Source organism: Cheilinus undulatus, linkage group 18, assembly GCF_018320785.1.
Source record: "Cheilinus undulatus linkage group 18, ASM1832078v1, whole genome shotgun sequence".
Taxonomy (NCBI): Eukaryota; Metazoa; Chordata; class Actinopteri; order Labriformes; family Labridae; genus Cheilinus; species Cheilinus undulatus.
The window spans coordinates 43155709-43178405 of NC_054882.1; the positions used below are offsets into that span (position 1 = coordinate 43155709).

Sequence of the window (22697 nt, forward strand, 5' to 3'; positions counted from 1 at the left end):
GAAGACAGCTACTCTTAATGCTCTTCAGATGAGGCTGAACATTCAGCTTTGGGGCCCCCTAGTGGCTGGTGGGGCCCTGTGCATTTGCATAGTCCGCATATAGCTAGAAACAGCTCTGTATATATAAATATATATATATCTACAGAGAGGGGAGGATTGATTTATTTAAAGAAAAACCACCCCAGAAAACGGTGCTTAAACCCTTCTTTTTGTCTATGTGTGCAGGTGCCTGTTTCTACTGAGCTCACTTCAGTCTATCGTCATACATTCGGTTTCCTTAACGACTCCTATGGACTGTACCACCCTAGCTCATCCCAAAGCCCCCCCCCCCCCTTTACCAGCCGCTTTGGTACAGGCCAAAAACAGATCATCATGGCGATTGATGGTAAGTTGGACCATCACGTCCGTCTATTCCGTACTGTCCTAAAAATAATGCTGCGTGTGATTTCTAGAGAACGATGCGTGCTTTACTGTCAGATAGTGAATTTGATGTCACGCTTCTTTGTGAGATTTCAGACGTAAATGTCTCCCGAAGTGGCGTTTGAGAATTGCGTTTTTAGGAGGTTTCTGAGAGGAGAGCTCCTCTATTTCTGCTCTGGTTTGATTTCTAACAGAGACTGGAGGCGTGGGCTCATTGCTGCTTAATGAAAGCACAGTTCTGCTCAGTGTTTCTGTCAGAGACGGCTGACTGCCGTCTGTTTCCATTCTGTTCAGTCTCATCTGTGGCTTAGAGAGGTTCATACAGTCAGGGGCGTCAAATAAAAACACAAGGGGGTGGGTGGGGGTGGAGTGGGCTCTGAAAATGGGAAGAATGATGCCATTTTCTGCATTTTACCCATAAACAAAAACACAAGGTGCATTCATGCTCAATCAGTGAGGGGAGAACTCCAGAATAAAAGCTACAATAACACATTCTGTTTGCATAAGCTGAGGGTTATCAGATCACTTAGTTTCCATTTCAGGATCCTAACCAGTTAACAAAATCATTCAAACAGCTCTGTTTTAGTTAGATCATCACTGCCATTACCACGTTTATGTCATTGTTATTTATAGAATAACACCTGTATCTGATGAAGATGACCATCACATCCTCAGTACAGGCCTGAGAACAAGTCAGAGGTTTTAATGGCTTTGGGGGTAAAATAATAAAGGAATATCTTAAACCACCCAGCAGTAGTTTCAAATACTAGTCAGGCTTGACCAGTTTTAACACGAGTGGTGACTTCATCTAACACAAGGATGTCAAACTCAAGGCCCGGGGGCCAAATCCAGCCCGTGGTACAGTTATAGCCGGCCCATCAGATTAGATCCTATTCTTATTATAACTGGCCCTAAAATATGAGGTCTGCAGATTTCCTCCAGTATAAAAATGTAAACTTAACCTTGATGATATCAAACATCCCTAAGTCATAAACATGTAAAAAAAAAAAAAAAATAAATAAATATATATATATATATATATATATATATATATAAAGAGTAAAAAAAATTAGAAAAAACAACTGTGGGAAATTCATTTTTGTTTTCATTTCATATTTTCAATTTGCATAGCACAATTAGGACTTCTATCTGTTATTTGGACTATTATCTTATATTTTGAGCTTTTACATTTATTATTTGGACTTTTAGATAATATTTAGGCTTTTTCAATTTATTATTTTGATTTTTTTAATCTCATTTTGACCTCTTAAATTTATTATTTGGACTTTTAGATAATAGTGAGCCTTTCTCAGTTTCTTATTTTGATTATTTATCTCAGATTTTGACCTTTTAGGTTCATAATTTTAAATTTCAAGTCATATTTTGGCCTTAAAAACATGATTGTGACTTTCTTTTTTATATATTTGCCTTTTAAAAGCATTATCTTAGCATCTAATTTCATATTTTGACCTTTTGCACTAATAAGTTTGACTTTTTCTCTCAGATTTTGAGCCTTTTAATATCATTTTGACTTTTAAATCTCTAAATTATTAATCATTTGTGCTTATTTTCTCTCCATAATGTATAACTGGTGAAAATGAGGTTGACTGTCTGGTTTAATGTGGACCGTGTTAGGCCCTTATGTAGTCCTGAATCCAGAATCCGCCCCCTGCTGTGACTGAGTTTGACACGTCACTGCTGTGATGTGTTTCCAAGGTCCTCTTCTATAAAGTTGAAACATATTTAACATATTTCAGACATATTTAAATGTGTTTTAATTAGGGCTGGGCAATTAACTGCAAATTAGATTAAATCTTAATATGGCCTGCTGCAATTCTCAAATCGCAGACAGTGAAATATTTCTTTAACCTGAACTTAATCAAAATGCTGATTTAATACAATTTTTTTGCAGCAGAGATTTTTTGTTCTACACATTATACATATACGCAAGTGTTTATTTTTCAGAATAGTTTACAAAAATCCTACTTGTCCTGTTCATGAATATGATTTTCTTAATGAAAATGAGAATAACACAAATAATGATCATTCCCTCAGTGTAGAAATAAATGTCAAATAAGCGTTATGAGCCAAATCATTCATAGAATATTCAAATCTTCCATCCCTAGTTTAATGTATCTAACATTGTGTTGGTTATAATATAGGATGATTTATTGCTTGAATTTGTTGAAAAATACAAAAGATGAGGAACCTAAAATAATCACATGTCAAATTGCAATACTGGGGAAAAAATCCCAATGAGATCATTTTTCCAAATGGTTCAGCCCTAGTTTTAATGCTTGTTTTGTTTTTCTTCACCTTTATCAAAGCATTGCTTCATTGTCTTTCCAGGCGGTGAGCGAAACTGTGGAGTGCATGAACTGGTCTGCGTCAGAAAAGGTAGGACCAATCAGATGTCTGGAAAATTGACCTTTAGCCTTTTATGGCTCCTTCACTCTGCCTTCATCACCATTTATCATAATTAATGCCCTCTGTCTTCTTTTCCACCATTTTGAAGTTATATTATCCTTTTTTTAAATCAAGTACAGGCAATAAATGACAGAAAATTAGACTAAACACGACACGAACACTGACGAGAAAAGAACAATACAGACACCAAACAACATTAACACTGAGGAAAACACTTTGAAACTATTAAAAATCATTTAACAACATAAAAGAATCCCTTCAATAAATCTGTAAACCATCCATAATTTTGGCATGGGTATCAGAACATACAATACTGTTATACACTATATTGCCAAAAGTATTCACTCACCCATCCAAATCATGTAAATCAGGTGTTCCAGTCACTTCCATGTCCACAGGTGTATAAAATCATCACCTAGGCATGCAGACTGTTTCTACAAACATCAGTGAAAGAATGGCTCGCTCTCAGGAGCTCAGTGAATTCCAGCGTGGTACTGTGATAGGATGCCACCTGTGCAACAAGTCCAGTGGTGAAATTTCCTGGCTCCTAAATATTCCACAGTCAACTGTCAGTGGTATTAGAACAAAGTGGAAGCCATTGGGAACCGCAGCACCTCAGCCACCAAGTGGTAGGCCACGTAAAATGACGGAGCGGGGTCAGAGGATGCTGAGGTCATAGTGCACAGAGGTCACTGAATTTCTGCAGAGTCAATGGCTACAGACCTCAAAACTTCATGTGGCCTTCAGATTAGCTCAAGAACAGTGGTAGAGAGCTTCATGAATGGGTTTCCATGGTAACAGCTGCATCCAAGCCGTACATCACCAAGTGCAATGCAAAGCGTGGATGCAGTGGTGTAAAGCACGCCACCACTGGACTCTAGAGCAGTGGAGACGCCTTCTCTGGAGTGACCAATCGTGCTTCTCCATCTGGCAATCTGATGGACCAGTCTGGGTTTGGCGGTTGCCAGGAGAACGGTACTTGTCTGACTGCATTGTGCCAAGTGTAAAGTTTGGTGGAGGGGGGATTATGATGTGGGCTTGTTTTTCAGGAGCTGGGCTTGGCCCCTTAGTTCCAGTGAAAGGAACTCTGAATGCTTCAGCATACCAAGAGATTCTGGACAATTCCATGCTCCCAACTCTGTGGGAACAGTTTGGGGATGGCCCCTTCCTGTTCCAACATGACTGTGCACCAGTGCACAAAGCAAGGTCCATAAAGACATGGAGGAGAGAGTTTGGTGTGGATCAACTTGACTGGCCTGCACAGAGTCCTGACCTCAACCCCATAGAACACCTTTGGGATGAATTAGAGCGGAGACTGAGAGCCAGACCTTCTGGTCCAACATCAGTGTGTGACCTCACAAATGTGCTTCTGGAAGAATGGTCAGAAATTCCCATAAACACACTCCTAAACCTTGTGGAAAGCCTTCCCAGAAGAGTTGAAGCTGTTATAAGTGCAAAGAGTGGACCACCATCATATTAAACCCTATGGATTAAGAATGGGATGTCACTGAAGTTCATATGAGAGTCAAGGCAGGTGAGCAAATACTTTTGGCAATATAGTGTATTAAAACAAAATAGCACCTCAAGTATTGTGGATTTAATCCCACTTTCCACTAAAAATATTTGTTCTCAGCTCATTTGAGCTCCCTGTATGTTTAAAGGGTGTTCAGCATTCATACGTTCATCAGGAGTGATTAAGGTCAAAGGTTAGAGCATTATTGTTTCTTTATGGTAATCATTCACGCTTTGTTGGCACTTTCAGTGAACTTTCAGCCACTGCAGCGTCTCCTAGCAGCCACGGTGATGTAGAATAAGTTCAGCACTGCTCCTTAATGTCTTATTTCATCCCAGATCAGAGATAGTGCTGTCCAATAAATTGAGTCTCAATTTCAGTCACAATTTTGGCCAGATTTCTGTTTTTTTCACATCGTTATTTTCTCATTTATTGTTTGTTTTTTAAAGTGTTTAACACATGCGATGCATATTTTTTAATAAATATATTCATAATATTAATAGTCATAAAATACACTGATATTTCATGCATACTTTGATGATGTGGCCTTCTTGTGCGCCGCTGTAGCACCATGCTTACTTCTGTGACAAATTAGAACTCTTGACAGTCCAAAATGTGGAAATCTTTTAAGTCCACTTTCTTCCCATTGTCAAAAACCTTTTCTTTTTGCAGATTTATAAAGATTTATAAAACAAGTACAGAGAGAAGACCTCTGTCAGAAGCTAACAGTAGTTCATTAGTCACTTTCAGCGCTATGGGGGGTCTAAATCTTCATTGAAAGTCCTGAAGTCAACTGCTGTTTTGTAGAGAGACGTTTAAATGATTAGCCAGTACTTTCTCAAGGATCTTAGCAATAAAAGGAGGATTATGGGTCCATAATTAGCTAAGGTGACTGATTAAAAAAATGCAATATTTCTTATTAGAGTACTCGATTAACGCCAGAAGAATCGATAGAGTACTCGATTACAAAAATAATCGATTGCTGCGGCCCTAGTTTTTAGTGGAGGTTTGATTACAGCGACTTTAAAGACCGCAGCGTATATCCTGCCAGTATTGATCAATTACAGAAAACAGGTGTTAGCCAGAGAAAAGGTTTCCTGAAGCTTGGCTGGGATAGGGTCTGAAAAACAGGTTGATCATTTGGACAAAAAAGACATTTAAACTTTGTTCTTGGACGATTAAACAGTGAGAAACAGTCGACGTAGATGTTTGGTTTTTAAATCAAAGTTACTGTACCAGAGATCGAGGATGATTGTGCATCTAGGTCAGAGAAGAAGCTACTTAGAGTTTGTCTCTATTTTGTTTTAATCATTAAACTGTCCTTGAAATCATCACAGCTAAGAGTTGAATGAATGCAGGGTTCAGTGGAGGTGTGACTGTCTGTCAGCCTGGCTACAGCGCTGATTGTTTTTATTCTTTTCAACTAGAGTCAAGGCAGCTGCAGGGCATTCCTGCAGTTATTATGATTATTATTCCAAGTACACACCATTCTCCTGTCTTATTACCACAAGAGTACCATATTCTGAGTTGAACCAAGATGCTCCTTTAAATCGATTAAACCCTCCTGCATTCTTAAAAACAGTGTAACACCATGTGTAAAAACTACCCTCCAATAAAGACTGCCACAAAAAGATTATGTACGAATGTATCGTTCCATTTATGGTTTCCATTGTATAAATACTTTAAGTCCTCACCATGTATACTGAAAATTATGTTTCAAAATTTTAACCTCATAAATGCCAGTTTTTGTGATGAGAACTTGATTTTTTTGTCAAAACAAAAAAACACAAAAAGTGAATTATTTTCCATCACATATATGCAAAATTGATTTATTTGGGTGGAATTATCTGAGCCGGGAGTGTCAAAGATTGGCGTAAAGATTGATTTTTAACCATTTATAATATTTGTGTAGTATCTGATTGTATAAAAAGTGTGACACCCATGTCCCTAAGGGTAAAAAATACCCTCTGCCATGGAAAAATATATGTATTAATGTATCATTTCAATTTTTTTTGTCTAAAAACATAAAGTATGTTCAGTCCTCACCATTTATAATGAATATTTTTTCTGTTTCAACATTTTTATGCCAGTTTTTGTGATTAGTACTCAATTATTTTTCAAAAAATGTGTTCAAGCAAAAGCTATAATCTCTGTATGTGAAACTTCAGTTACTTTTAGCTTTTTTGTAGCAAGGTGAACTTGCACTATGTAATTTGTGTTGTCTCTATCAAATAAACTTGATAAATAGAATAAAAGAAAGAATTCAAAAAATGTGTTTATAATGGGAGTAGATGGGGTAAAAATACCCTTAGAGACACAGGGGGGTTAAATGGTGTCCCATTATTTTGAAGTGTCAGGTTTCATCATAAAAGTATGATTTAATCAAGTCACCACCACCACCACCACCACTACCACACACACACACACACACCCACACACACACAAACACACACACACAATTGAACAATTTTTGAATTCATCTGGAATGCATTTAATTCTTATCACAGCATAATGTTTAGGACCATAATCATTACCATGATCATCAGTGTAATTTAGAAGCTACAGTCATGTTAGCCGTACTCTTAATGGTTTACTAAAGAGATAAAATAATTTGCCATTCGTTCATTGTTTTCCAAAATGCCCAACAGCACCTGTCTGGTTGAATTTCTTTTCAGTGTCTCCAGAGTTGGTAGGGTTTCTGACAACAATAGGACTCTTCCTCGCACTCATGACCCTCCTCTTCTGGTATCTCAACAAGAAGCTGGCACTGGAGAATCCAGGACGACTGAAGTGTCTCAATGACTTCAGGAAGGAAAATGAGCTGGGAAGTAAGCGGAGCATTCTCTTGATTTTTTTTTCTCGCTGCACATTTTACCAGAATAATCTTTATAACATCGTCAGTCAGGGAAGAAACGGGAGGAAGAATTGGCCCTGACATTTTTGGCTTGAAGCGACCTTCACAATAGTAACTGCAGACATCATTCACTGTCAGACCAAACAGCTGAAACATGTTAAAAAATGAGTTGTGTTAACTTAAAAATCCAAAATACCTATTTCAATTCTACTCAAATGATTTTTTTTTTTTTTTTTTTTTGTGCTTATAGATTTGTACATTGTGGGGACAAAATACAGAATGTATATCTATTACCATGTGAGGAAGCAAACATACAAAAGAAAAACAAAAAGAAAAAGATCATAACAAGACAAGACTAAGGCTGAATCCCAACTCTCCCCTTAACCCTCAATCTTAACCCTTTAGTCTCAAAATGCACGTTCCCGCGAACTGCGAGGGCTGTCCCAGTTTGAGGGTCAAGTTTGAGGCGTTATCTCCCTCCGTCCTGAGACGTTCCTGGAGCTCCCTTGGTATTGAGGCTTATCACTCAAAGAAAGATGGCGGCGAATGCGGAAAAGAAACCAAGCTACAAATGTAAATTTCTTTGTTAATAGAGATCTAAAAATTATGAAAACCACTCCAATATCTTAGTTTAATGATATTTTATGGATTATTTGCCTTTTTGTAGTGTAACATTTACTTTTATTTTTATGATTGTAAGCCGGTGTTCTGCTATTTTTTGCTACCCATCAAAAATTGCTACTTTGTGGTTCTGCACATGTGCATGCATGTGCCCTACGCCGTCAGCGTCACGCCCAGGGGGGTTAGGGTAGTCTATAGGCGTAGTGCATAGGTAGCAAAATCTGACAAGGGAGCAAACTATGTCAGAACACCATTTACCGTGCAGTCGCGGACAAGCCTACGAGTTACAGCTGGTGTCTGGTGTTAGCTAATGGCTGTGTTATATGGTGACTTTCAGCTGAATATGTCCGTGGTTGTGGTGTTTATACATGGTATTTGGTTGAATATTAACATGTTCTCGCTCTTGGGTGTCCCATTTCTAAGTCACAGATGGCCCTTACGCTTGGTTTAGAGGGCGAGTTAAGACTTGAAGGTTAAGATTTGAGGGTTAAGGGGAGAAATGGGATTCAGCCTAAGTGAACGAGACCTAATACTTGAGGCAAACAAAACAGGAAAGTCAGACAGGACTGATATGACTAAACCAAAAGGATAATGAAAATAAAATGAACTTGTAATACAGGCTGTACTGTGATTCAAATAGAGTTGTTACTAAAAAGAAGGGGGGACATAAAAATGTTTATTCTTGATGATAAGAAAGAAGAGAAATAGGAATTCTAATAATAACAATCAACCACTCAAACAGGGGTGTCAATCTCAATCACAGAGGGGGCAGGCTTCTGAATTAAGGTCTAACCTGAGGGCCTAACAGGGTCCACATTTAAACAAACTTTCAACCTAGTTTTCACCAGTAATACATTATGGGGGAAAAATAAGTACTGATGATAAATGGTTTTAAGATTTAAAAAGTCAAAATGATGTTAAAAGGCTCAAAATCTGAAATAAAAAGTCAAACTTATTAGTGCTAAAGGTCAAAACACAAACTTAGATGTTTGTGTATGTGCATGTGCACATGCCCAAACATGTGCATGTGTGTAATGTACTTTATATTCTGAATGAAATATTCTAGCATCTGTTTTACAACCCTGCTATGTACATATCTGTATATATCTGTGTATGCTTATATTATGTACAAGGATGTGTCTATTGTTGGAAGTAGGAAATAAGAACATCAAATTGTCATCAAAGAAGATACTGCCTTGAACATAGCAGTTTTCATTTTCTACACTGCCTTACTTGTTACTTGTTTTTTTTTTCCATTGTTTATTTTAATCTTAACCATTATCACTACTGGTTAATAGTTATGACTATTTATGGTGAGGTTTAATTTAAAGTCCTTCTTGGGTTTCCTTACCTCACCAGTACAATCTCTTGTGTACTTTCCTTGGGAAAAATGTACATAAATCGGAAATTGTAATTTTTTTTCTTGTACAAACATAAATAAATAAAAGATAATGCTTTTAAAAGGCAAGTATGTAAAAAAGAAAGTCACAATCATGTTTTTAAGGCCAAAATATGACTTGAAATTTAAAATTGTGAATTTTAAAGGTCAAAACGGTTGCTGGCAAACTGACCTTTTTGCAAAGTAATCATCTCAACTGTCTCTATTTGAACAGACAAGGCTCACTCTGATGCCGATCTTCACGGTTCAACCTCGGACAGTGAGGATGAACTCATTTCTCAGTATCAAGAAGCAGTCAGCCGTTCCCAAGGCCTCAGAGTAGGAGCAATGGTGGCTTCTACTGTGAAACATGCAGATGGTTTTCGCTGGCATTGCCATCTGAAATACAGCCCTCTGACTGCTGATTATGACGGCTACAGCAGTGAAGCTTCAGTCTACAGTGGTACGTTTTACAGCAGTGCATTTGTTTCATTGGCTAGAATTCCTGTTTAGAGAAGAGAAACAATATGTTTCTGTATTTTGAGATCTTAGCCATTGCTATTGATAACATCTATCTATTATCTGCATCTAGCTAACTGCATTCAGAGGATGAGACAAACTCCCCCGCTGGATGAGCTTCAACCACCTCCTTATCAAGATGAGAACGGCTCTCCCAGGATGTCCTGCACACTGTCAGACCTAGGAGATGCAAAGTGTTATCTATCCCATACCAGTGGAAGTCCCCACCTTTCCTTTGGCAAATGCCCGAGTGAAGGAAGCGATGGTCTTGAGACCGACAGTTACCTTAACAAGGGCTATGAAGAAGATGCACCCAGTGACAGTACGGCTGTCCTCAGCCCAGAGGTAAACACTGAACAGTTAGAAGAGATGTGTTTGAAGTGCATATGTTTGTGCTTGCTAAGCATTGAACATCTTCTTGGTCTCCTTAGGACTTATCAGCCCATGGATCAGCTGCTCAGCTACTGAAAGGCTATGATCTGGATCCACTTGACAAATACGGCACTCTGGATGTCATGTTTGACTATGACTGTGAAGACCAGCAGCTAGCAGTGACCATCATGGCGATATCAGATCTACCCACCGTAAAGCACACCAGAAACATCTCCTGGCAGGTCCATCTAGTGCTCCTGCCCACCAAGAAGCAGAGGGCAAAGACGGGAATCCAGAGAGGCCCGTGCCCAGTCTTCACAGAAACCTTCCTGTTTAGCAATGTGGAGTCAGAGATGATAAGCAATTATGCCATCCGATTCCGTCTTTACAGTGTGCAGCGGGTGAAAAAAGAGGTGTTTGGGGAAAAGCTCTTCCATCTCACCAAACTCAACCTTCAAGGCAGAATTTCTGTGCCAGTTATATTAGACCCCTTCTGTGCTCTCCTGGTAAGTGGGATCAAGCAGGTATGGCTCTCAAGTTTTTTTTTTTTTTTTTACTAAACTTTTGTTCTTTGACTGGTATTCCATCTGTTTGGAAAGCATTTTTACAATGAGGTTATACAGTCATAGACGAAAGTATTGCCACCCCTGGAATTTTTCCAGAAAATACACCATTTCTCCCAGAAATTGTTGTAATTACAAATGTTTTTGGTATACATGTGTTTATTGTCTTTATGTGCATTGGAACAACACAAAAAATCTGAAGAAAAAAGACAAAATTGACATAATTATACACAAAACTCAAAAAATCAAGGTTGCACACCCTTGGGAAAAAATAACTGAAACCAATCTCTTCCTCTAACCATCAACAAGCTTCTTACTCCTCTCAGCTGGAATTTTGGACCACTCATTTTTTGCAAACTGCTCCAGGTCTCTCAGATTTGAAGGGTGCTTCTTCAACAGCAGTTCTGAGATCTCTCCATAGGTGTTCAATGGGATTTAGATCTGGACTCATTGCTGGCCTCTTCAGAACTCTCCAGCTTTGTCTCCAACCATTTCTTGGTGCTTTCTGAGGTATGTTTGGGGTCATTGTCCTGCTGGAACACCCATGACCTCTGACCCAGACCCAGCTTTCTGACACTAGGCCCTACATTGCGGCCCAAAATCTTTTGATAGTCTCCAGATTTCATGATTCCTTGCACACAGTCAAGGCACCCAGTGCCAGAGGCAGCAAAATAACCCCAAAACATCTTTGAACCTCCACCATGTTTGACTGTAGGTACTGTGTTCTTTTCTTTGTAGGCCTCATTCTGTTTTCTGTAAACAGTAGAATGACGTGCTTTTCAAAAAAGCTCTACCTTAGTCTCATCTGTCCACTAAATGTTCTCCCAGAAGAATTGAGGCTTACTCAGGGACATTTTTGCAAACTCCAGTCTGGCTTTTTTATGTCTCTTTGTCAGTTTGTCAGGGTTCTCCTGGGTCTCCTGCCATAGCGCTTCATCTCATTCAGATGACCACGTATGGTCCCAGCTGACACTTTTGCACCCTGAGTCTGCAGGACAGCCTGAATCTGTGTGGAAGTTGACTGAGGATGTTTATCCACCATTCCAACTATCCTGCGTTGCATTCTTTTGTCAGTTTTTCTCTTCCGTCCACGTCCAGGGAGATTAGCCACAGCTCCATGGTTATAAACTTCTTGATTATATTACACACAGTGGACAAAGGAATCTCAGGATCTCTGGAGATGGCCTTTAACCTTGAGATTGTTTTTTGCTTCTTAAGTCCTCAGACAGTTCTGGGCTCTTCTTTCTCTCCTCCATGCTTGGTGTGACACACACAGACACACAACACAAAGGTTGAGTCAACTTTTAGACATTCTAACTGGCTTCAGGTGTGATTTCTAGATTGCAGCTCCTGTTACTGCCACAGGTGAGTTTAAATGAGCATCACATGCTGGAAATCAAATGCTTTACCCACAGTTTTAAAAGGGGGACAATCATCATTTTTTGAGTTTTGAGTAAAATTATGTCAATTTTGTCTTTTTTCTTCTGATTCTTTGTGTTGTTCAAATGCACATAAAGGAAATAAACATGTGTACACCAAAAACATTTGTAATTGCAACAATTTCTGGGAGAAATGGTGAATTTTCTGGAAAAATTCCAGGGGTGCCGATACTTTCGTCCATGACTGTACATTAGGAACAGATTTAACACATGTCAAACCTACTTTAAACGTCATTTCTTACTCAGAAGCGTCAGCTGACCGTTGGGACGTGTCCTTAGGTGTGGTCAACCTGATGGAACCTGGGAAGAACAGCATATAAGGACACGTCACAGCGGTCAGCTGATGCTTCTGAGGAAGACTGCAGATGACAGTCAAAACATGTCAGGGTAAAAAAAAACATCTCATACAATTAGTTGTCTGAAAAAAGAAACACAAGAATAACATTCAGAATAAGAAAACAAAATGAATTTGCTGGATTTAGTGTCAATATTGCATCAAAAACGACTAAATGAATCGGTCCACAGACTGAAATTTGTATGAAATAGAATAAAATAAAGTACTGGGGGGCCTCTGCTCCTCCCTTAATGTCCAGGTGGTGTAGTGCAGCGCTGCAAAATAATGCAAGTAAATTCGGTTTAACCATAGTAAAAATGTTGATCATAAATGGGAACATTATGGTTCAAAGTACGTTAAAATGCATAGACATTTGTAAAACTTAGGCAACATTTTTTTGCTTGGCTAGCTGGTTAAGGGGGCCCTGTATAAAATTCTTTCTGAGACCCACAATCCTTAGCTACACCCCTGCTGAAAACAGAGGAGCATTTTTCCAAGTCAACATCAGATTTTGTGAAACTTTAAATATTAACAATTACCAACTCCATTTCTCAGATCAGAACGTTCAAACCGATAATTTAATGATGAAACGGTAGCCAAAAGTCTGAAAGAATCCTTCATTTTTCTGCTCCACTGCTGTGATTTTGGAGGATCAGTGGTCTTTTTTAAGGTGGAGGTCACAAAAATAACATCAGTGCTAAATTTACAACTCACAAAAATAACATATAAATGATCAAATGTTTCTATTACTTGATTATCACTCTTATTTGCACTTCACAATCTTTTTTATCACTGAATATTTTAATCCAACTGCATTTTTGATGCTTAATAAGTAAAATCACAGACATTTTCATTGCCTTATTTTTTGTCATTACTTCCACCCTTGAGGCCCCTTTACTTAAATTATAAAGGATGAATAAAAGACGTGTAAAGTTTTGAAATTTGTCATTTTATTTCATCAAATCACAAAAATTTCCAACAAATTAACCTCAATTTAATCAAGTCACTTTATGCTTGATCTCCTTATTTTTCTATTTAAATGCATTTTTAACTTTTATAATTCATTGCCTTCACTTTTTCGCTTTATCACGCAAACTTTTATGAAATAATTTTCACCCCTCATAGCCAACAGTCAACATTGGACGGCACAGTTTGGACAAGCCAGCCGGAGAACTTCATAAAATATGGGAGAAAATTTCCATTGGGAGAGAGTCTGTTTGGAAAAGTAGACATTTCATCAATTTCTAAACTTATTTTCCAATTTTTTTTTTTCGGGGGGGGGGGGCGCTACCGCAGGTCATTCATCCCCACTGCTGCCAGAGTCTTCAACACCATCAAGGGAAATTTGCACTACTTCTCATAAACATGAGTGTACATAGATGTATGTGTATATGCTGATGTGTATGTATACGTATAGACATGTACAAGCATGTATGAAGGACCGTTCGAGACGTTTTTCTTTCATTCATGGACCTTTCAAATACAAATATTCTTCTTTCACATTCGGGGCGGAACAAAAAATGAAAAATTATGATATTTTGCAGTGCGATAATATATTGATATTTTAAAATGCAGTATCGATATTTATCAATTAATAATTCACTTTGTTGGTGCGGTAGTTTGTGTTGTAATTTCACCCTCTGACCACTAGTTTATTTGACGAGACTTCTGGTCTGAGTGAGCCGGTTGCTCTTGCCTTCTGCTGCATTCATAGCAGATATTTGGACTTTTACTGGCTTCCAAAACATTAAAGACAGTCCAATTTGAGGGAGGGAGCCTGAACACACCCTCGTGTACATCTTTATTTATTACCTCCGCCAAGGAGGTTATGTGATCGGGTAGGTTTGTTCATTTGTTTGTTTGTTTGTTAGCAACATAACTCAAAAAGTCATGGACGGATTTTCATGAAATTTGCAGGAAATGCCAGAAATGGCATAAGGAAGAACTGATTAGATTTTGCGACTGATCCAGATCACCGTCTGGATCCAAGATTTTTTTAAAGGATTCTGTACTATTGGGAGATAGGGCTAATGGCGGAGGTCTGCGCTGTTACCACTTTACACCAGGAGATGGCGGACATGAGTAACTTCAATCCCAGCAGCATTTGTGGGTGTGTTTCCAAAGTTTTGGAGTTTATAGAGTTTGAAAGACGCACGCCCGGTCGAGGAGACGAGTCAGTGCGTAACAGAGAGAAAGACAGAGAATTGTAGTATGAATACTCACAATACTGGGAGGAATAGAGGAATATTCACCCTCTGCCATGACATCCAGTCGTCCGGTGAGACCACGGGTGCTTCCACCATGACAGTCCACACATCACGAAGCCAATGCTTTGCCTCACTGTGTCTCCACCCCACTGGGGAGCGAGTAATTGGCGAATTAGATCCTGGGAGTGATCCGGATCACCGTCTGGATCCAGGAATGTTTTTTTTCTTCACTACTGGGAGAGAGGGCTGATGGTGGAGGTCTGTGCTGTCTGAGTGCTTTTCTAGTTTTTTTGTTTGTATTTGTTTTTTTCTTGTAAAGTACATGTTTCTCCAACTCCAAGGGCCCATGGCTAGCTTCTGTCTTGGTACTCTAGCTGGCTTGTCTCAACAAGGGCTGTACTCATTTATCATAAATTCTTCTTTAATATATAGAACTTATACCTTTTTAAGAAAAATTGGTTTATTTCTACTAAAACTTAGCTGTTAAAGTCTTAATGACTGTTTTGTTTACAGTTTTAAAGTTCAGAAATTATATCCCAATCTAAGATACAGTTTATCAGAACTGCATACAAATGGGTAAACTGATACCTTAGTTCCCTGCAGGAGCGTCTAAAATAACGCAGTTCTCCATCATCAACAGGTCCTAAACACTTTCTGCTTGTCTTCAAACATTTTCAGGGTGTTGAAGCCCAGGTCAGCCTATCAGATATGACATGCAGTGAAAGCGCCTCATCATTCCAGTCAGTCAGTCACATTTCTGCACCAGAGATCCTTGTTGGCCTGGTGTACAACGCCACAACAGGGCGCCTCTCTGTGGAGGTCATCAAAGGTATTCATTTCAAAAACCTGGCAGCCAACAGGCCACCCGGTGAGTACTTTAAAGGTTTTAGTTTGCTTACTTAGGACCAGAGTTAAGGAGGGTTGTCATCATTTGTGTCAGGAACATTAGGCTTGCTCATGGTCGGCTATATTATGTGATCAGTGATAGTAATGTGATAGTCAAGTCATTTTAATCTGCTTCTATAGAAATAAATAATAATAATAGCTTTATTTATAGAGCACCTTTAAAATAGATGTTTACAAAGTGCTTTAACAGATGTACCAAGAGCAACAACTCACAAAATAAACAAATTAGCAATAAACCAACCAGAGAAAGTCTTTAGAATCAAACAGAAAATCAAAATGAACTGAAACAGCAACACTGAAAGGAAAGGGAAAGACAAAAATGACCTTGAAAGCAGTTAAAATAGAAAAATATCCAGGAAAAGCCAGTATGATACGATATGAAAGCAAAACTGGACACACACATATAAGATGACAACATCACATCATTAGCGATAAAACAAAAATAAGAAGATTAAAAGCAGATTAAAGAGAAGGAACAGGTAATATATTGAAAATAGAGGATATTAAGAATGCAATGTAAGGAAGAGTCAAGGATAAAAGGAGAAGGAACAGCAAAATAATTAAAGGAGTGATTATAAAAATAAGTTAAAGGAAGTTTCACATAAAAGCAATTCTGTAAAAGTGAGTTTTAAGGAGTGATTTGTTGCTGATTCTGCTAGCCTTATCTCCTTGGGCAGGTTGTTCCAAAGTTGAGGAGCCCTGACAGCAGCAGCCGTGTCTCCTTTAGATTTAAGCTCGACTTTGGAATGACCAGACTCAACCTCCGGTGAACGTATGCTTCGCGTTAATGTGGTATTTTAAGCTGGAAGTGCTGCGGTGAAAAGAAAACTCCTTCCTGCAGAATGTGCATAATACTTTATGTCGATCGGCTGTTCCGTCTTTTTTTTTGGTACTCAGATTTCCCATCGAGAGGGCCAACGTGCTGTTAAGCATCTTCCATATCGAGTTGGTTGGTCACTACCGGATCAACAGCCCATTTGCGTGGCGGCATGCTCGACAGTAACCCTACTCAGACAAACTACCCGAAATGCGTTGCCAGAGACGTTTCAGGGATTTTGAGTCATTCTGCGCTGTAGATGGGTTAACCCTTTAAATCCTAGCGCGTCGCCGACAACGTGCTGTTGAAGCACACTTTACATGACCATGATTGCATGACTGTTTGTGTTATCGGAAAAATTCGAACAGAAACTGTGCTTCACAGCCAGCATGTGGTTGTTACTGTAATTTCCCCTTTTCTCACTAAGATTCTGGCATAAAATTCCCCCATTTTTTGTGTTTTTTCATTTTAAACTGTTAAAACAGTCTTCACTTGCAGTAAAATGTGTTTTATCCATGTTAATTATTTTTCCACCGTCGAGTTATGATCATAAGGATTTTCTCTGTTTTTTAAACTTGTTCGGCTGGGAGCTCCTCGTTTAGCTGTCTACAGTCTCATCTACAAACCGGAAGTCCCAACATGCAGAAAAATGTAAATAACTGCCATATATTAAAAGTTCTAAGTATTGTGGACAAATGGGCAAAAGCACGTACTCACAGGACATTTTCTGGGCCTTTTATAGTTAAAATAAGAAAAGAGTCCAGAATCTCAGGTTTTAAAGGGGTTAATTGCGTTAAAATTTTCAATCAGATTAATCATGATGATGGAATAATCCGCATTAATGCGGTAATTTTGACAGCCCTAGTTAAATTACAAAAATATCGCAGTTTATCGCTATCGGCACCCCGGCAGCGCGATACGTATTGTATTGCCAGATTCTTGCCGATACACACCCCTAGTGAATTGGTCAGCATCTCAGTCATATAACCTGGGGCTAAACCATGAGAGCTTTAACAGTGATCAGTAAAATCTTAAAATCAGTTCTAAAAGTGGCAGGAAGCCAGTGGAGGGAGGGAAATAGTATTGTTCTTCTAAATAAAAAAAAAAAACTGAGTTTGTAACTGAGTTTGTATTATTTATATATATATTTATATATATATATGTATATTTATATATATCTCACTTGCAAATCACAGAAACTTCAATTTAATTCAAACTTTATTGCAAACTCAAGGTCATGCAAAAAAACAACACAACAAATAAACAGACAGCCCACACAACTTTTCACACAGTAAAAATTCATAATTTATGTAAATTCTAAGAAAATAAATAGAATATTATCTTAGACTTAAGAAAGGCATCTGTACCAGTGCATGGATAACCGTGATGTGTGTCTGATGTCTGACATGGCCAAGAGGGTTTCACTACCGGAGACGTCAGATCAACAGATACATTTATACATGAGATTTAAAGGTTATTAACTCCTTATATTAATATTAATATTAACATTAATATTAGTATTTGACTTCACTATCTGGGTCTCTTTAATATCCTCCAGGCATAATTTTGGATACTTGCCTCCTCATTCTTGCTCTCTCACAGTTTGCCCTTAAGTGCAGTATACATATACATTTATGTCTATATAATTACGTAATTTACTCTGCTTTTCCATTATTAACAGACATGTTAGATCAAGGTAACTGATTGGAAATTTGTCCTGTGTATGACTTCACATAAATTTATCAACAGAGTTGCTATGTAACTTTATCACTCCTCCTGAATTTGCATTATTGTGACTGGATGCTCTCCTGATTTAAAAAAAAAAAATTCACATGAAACATTCAGTTGAAAAAAGTGAAATTTGCGATCCTTGATTACATCACGTTCTTGTCAGCCTCTTCAGATACTTTAAATAGATTACAGCAGCAAAAAATGATTTTTGTCAAACATTATTTTGTTGTTTTTAATTCATTTATTTACTTATTTCTGTGTGTTTTTTCTGTGATGTCTGTGAATTAAATTCTCTCCCTCCAAAACATTTCTAACATCTCAGTCTATGGTTTTGTTGTCAGATGGGCTGTTCTGTTGTCTGAAACACCTGATAGGTGGGCAGGTTTATATTATCAGAGGTGAGTCTCTGGCCCTGAAAATCTTTCATCTCTTGTTAGGTAATTTATATTTTCATACTATCTCCATGGATGTAGTCAAACTAATGCAAAAGGTTGACAACTGTGAATTATGGTTTTGTTTTTACTGACATTATTTCTGCTTTCTCTGGTAATACTTTGAAGTTGATGATTTTGAGGAAAGGATGTGGCAACTAAAAAACTGACAATAATCTATGGCTACAATTCTGGACCTGTTATGCCGAGAACGTGGTCTTGAGAAGATCAAAATAACATTTTTGTGTGGTTAAAATTCAACTACAGTATGCAGCTAAGTAAGCATTAAGACAGGAGACAGGCAACAACAGCTACGCATCTATAGGAAAGAAATTAGTCTCTAATAACGCGTTTGCACCCCGCACAAAAATGATAAAAAATAAAACTTGTGAAAAAAATTGAAGTTTTGTTACTTATGTGAATTTGATGGATGAACAATCGAGCTTATTTGATATTTATAATTAAGTTACGGTACTGTGCAGAAGTTTTGGGCATGTTTGGGTCGAAATTTGAGGCTGAAGTAAGGCGTGTAATGGCGAGTACGCCCATCTGAGGGCCCCATCGGGCGGGAAGGAGGATCGACACAACCCAGATCATGCTCTGGATGTCTTTGTACATTACCAAGGGCATGGGACAATAATCTGTTGAAAACAAAACAAAAACCACAGCTTTAGGGCGGAGTTATGGGTAGATGTGGCGCTTAAACATAGCCTAGGGTACTGTTAGGGCGGGTAGGAGGGTTGCCACACCCCCCTGGTTGTCGTGTGTATGTTCTAAGCACCTGAGAACTGTTGGTGGTTGCTGGGCGTAGTACCAGGGGTGCAAAGGCCCAGACTAAAGAAATGCTGTTAAGCTGGACCTTGGCTGCTGAGTGACACGTGTACATGTCAGATGTGTGGACACTGACTCTAGCCGCCCTCCCTCCTCTCTTCAGCCCGGGGTTGTGGAACATCAGGAGCTGTGAAGAACCGTTAGCGCTCTACATGCCTAAAACTTCTGCACAGTTCTGTACATTCAAGCTTCTTAGTTGCCGGAGGGTGGCTCCAGACTTACATTTACAGCTGGAGAGTATAGACAGCTATTTTCACTGGTTCCCAGTCTTCATAATAGCAGTCTCCTGGCTTTAGCTTTATGTGTGGCTCATCTAACCCTCTACAAAAAGCCAGTATGCTTGTTCCCCAATGCAGAAAATAAAAATGTCTTTTATTAAGAAGTGATATTAAATATAGTTTAGTGGAGATAAACTCACTTCCACTCTTTCTGAAATGTTATCCATGAAGATAGTAGTTTGTTATAATTTTTGGTGCCTTTTAAATGTGTGTGTCTTGTTTTGCATGCAGCCTCTCTATAACCTGTCTTGTGTTTTCTGTCAGTAATGCCTGCTGGCCGTTCACATTTTCACCTGGAGGTGAAGAAATGTGAAGATTCACACTTTGGTTTGATTAAAAGCTGATGGCCTTTAGTATAAAATGCTGAATAATTATTTGATTATTATTAATTAATTACAGGCTTTGTTGTTAATTATGATTATTTGCATATATGATTAATATGAGAGGGATTGCATTACAGTTGTATTTGGTTATATACATTTATATATATATATATATATATATATATATATATATATATATATATATGTATTATCTATTACTCTGCTCTCCACATTATTAAGAGTGAATTCACAACTAGTTTGTATCCATTACATTACTGTTTTCAGTTTCGATCTCTACCTCTGTCCTCATCCCTCTGGGTCAAAAGTGTGTGTAGGTGTGTGTTGCTAGTGTGTGTTTGTGTATATATATATATATATATATATATTTCAAAATTTTAAGACCAGTTGAAAAATTGCAAGAATTTGAATTTTGCACTGTTGGATCTTAAGAAGGTTCTAAGTAGATCTTCAAAATGCAAAGAGAAGAAATGGGAGTGAGACAAAAAAAACTGAGTAAGTTATTTATTGAAAACAACAAATAAACTGAAATCAGCTGTCCATCAGCTGATCAAAAGTTTAAGACCATAGCTTAAAGAAAAACCAAAACCCCTCATCAGAGAATAAAGCTTTCTTTCACCTTTCAGTGTCCCATTTTTGGCGCTCCCTTGCAAAGTCCAATCAGGTGATTTAGTGGCGTTGAAGGAGACGAGGCCTTTGAAGTCGTTTTTTGTTTTTTTAAGCCCCTCCCTCTCAGATGCTGATGGTTATTGGGCGGTAGCACCAGTAACAGCCTTAATTTGGGTCAAGGATCGTCCGGTGTCTTGACGGACAGCCAATCAGATCCTCCAGCTCAGCGCCAGTGACATTTTTTTGGGTCTACCACTTGACTTTTTTGTTCCATGACCCTCAGGATCTTTGAAGAAATTCACAGTGACGGTCTTACTGCGTCCCACCTCAGCAGCGATGGCGCATTGCGAGAGGCCTTGCTTATGCAGCTCAGCAATCCAACCACGTTCAACGACAGAAAGATTTTTTGCCTTTGCCATCAGGAGGTCATGACAGTGAGAATACCTGACAGAAATCACACTGAGTCCACGTTTGTGCAGATTTTGGCTTTTAAAGGCCGTGGTCTTAAATTTTTGATCAGCTGATGAACAGCTGATTTCAGTTTAATTGTTGTTTTCAATAAATAACTTACTCATTGTTTTTTTTTTGTCTCACTCCCATTTCCTCTCTTTGCATTTTGAAGCTCTACTTGGAACCTTCTTAAGATCCAACAGTGCAAAATTCAAATTCTTGCAATTTTTCAGCTGGTTTAAGCTTTTGATCAGGAGTGTGTGTATATATATGTATATATATATATATATATATATACATACATATATATATATTTATATATAAATTAGCCCTGTACAAAATGACTCCTGTAACTCTCAACCTAACATCTCTCTCACCTAGATACATTTGTTAAGCTGACCCTACTTAACTCCATGGGCCATGAGATGTCCAAATGTAGGACATCCATCCGTCGTGGTCAGCCCAACCCAACCTACAAAGAGACATTCGTCTTCCAGGTAGCCCTTTTCCAGCTTTCAGACGTCACACTGGTCTTCTCTGTCTACAGTAAGCGCAGCATGAAACGTAAGGAGATGATTGGCTGGATTTCGCTTGGCCTCAACAGCTCTGGAGAGGAGGAGCTTACTCACTGGACTCAGATGAAGGAATCAAAAGGACAGCAGGTTTGCCGCTGGCACAGTTTGTTGGAGTCTTAGCAAAAGAACATTAAGGGAAGGGACTGGGAGTGCAAAAGGATGGCGCCCAGTGCAGTTAGCGCAAGTTCAATTAGGCAGACTGTTTGATTCCATTCTTCCTTTTATTTATCACTAATCACTCATTCATTTGTCCGGTTACCAGCTGGTTATGGGCGTTTACTCTCTAAAGTTCTAACCCTCTCTAAATCCCATCCTGTTCTCTCCTCTACAGTCTGTTATTTCAGTGTGACTGCTGCAGCCCTCCTCCACCCCTCCTCATCCGTGTTTGGGTCCAGCAGTGTTGCCCACTCCTCAGTAAGGAAAGTGAGAGGGACCTGGATGCAGCCGAGGACCTTCACTTCATATCAGAGGTTGGACGAGTGCAGCCATATCTCGTCTTCTAATACCGGAAGTCACCTGAACTGAAAGTCTTCTTCGTTGTTTTCTTCATTCATCGCCGCCATGTTAATATAGACAAGTCCGCCACATAGGGAAATACAAGTAGACAAAAAATATGTGATTTTTCAGACTAACAAGCACAGCGATTACATAACATTAATTTTAATGAATCGATTTATCATACAAATTCACCGATCACTGAGCACAGACGTGATATGTGACGGGAAATTGGCTGGCTGGACGTCAACATCATTACCATGTTGCCAAATCCGCTACGTCCTTCGATACAGAAGACAAGGACTGTGCACGTTTTCAGAATAAAGCTTAAACGATCAGATATAACACCTATACATATATGAAAATGTATTATATATAAAATGATTTTATTTTAAATCATGGTGTACATCTTTTCGTTTAACTGAGAAAATACAAGAAAGCGGATTCTGCTTTTGTTTCCCTGTCAGTTATTATTTTAATATGAATCATTTATTATAAATGATTCAGTGACACGTGGAGTTGGATCATAAATTGATTCATTAAAATTAATTAGTTAATTATTTATGTAATCACTGTGCTTGTTAGT

General features: G+C 38.5%; 1 protein-coding gene across 2 annotated transcripts; it reads left to right on the forward strand.

Moving 5' to 3' along the window:
• Positions 1–349: 349 nt before the first annotated feature.
• Positions 350–22107, forward strand: syt14a (synaptotagmin XIVa). Of its 2 annotated transcripts, XM_041813386.1 has the most exons (9): positions 368–385; positions 2770–2817; positions 7036–7188; positions 9449–9676; positions 9806–10077; positions 10164–10610; positions 15326–15515; positions 18443–18499; positions 21423–22107. In XM_041813386.1, exons 1-9 carry the CDS (start codon positions 373–375, stop codon positions 21734–21736), a joined length of 1722 nt encoding a protein of 573 aa, XP_041669320.1. In that variant the 5' UTR covers positions 368–372; the 3' UTR covers positions 21737–22107. The 2 variants fall into 2 exon arrangements, with proteins under 2 accessions (XP_041669321.1, XP_041669320.1); XM_041813387.1 differs by lacking the exon at positions 18443–18499 and having other exon boundaries at positions 350–385.
• The last annotated feature ends 590 nt before the right edge of the window (positions 22108–22697 follow it).

Excerpts from the sequence above, each read along its gene's own strand:
- syt14a (XM_041813386.1), top strand. Across the intron at positions 2,818-7,035 it reads ACTGGTCTGCGTCAGAAAAG|TGTCTCCAGAGTTGGTAGGG; the intron begins GTAGGACCAATC and ends ATTTCTTTTCAG. Across the intron at positions 10,078-10,163 it reads CGGCTGTCCTCAGCCCAGAG|GACTTATCAGCCCATGGATC; the intron begins GTAAACACTGAA and ends TGGTCTCCTTAG.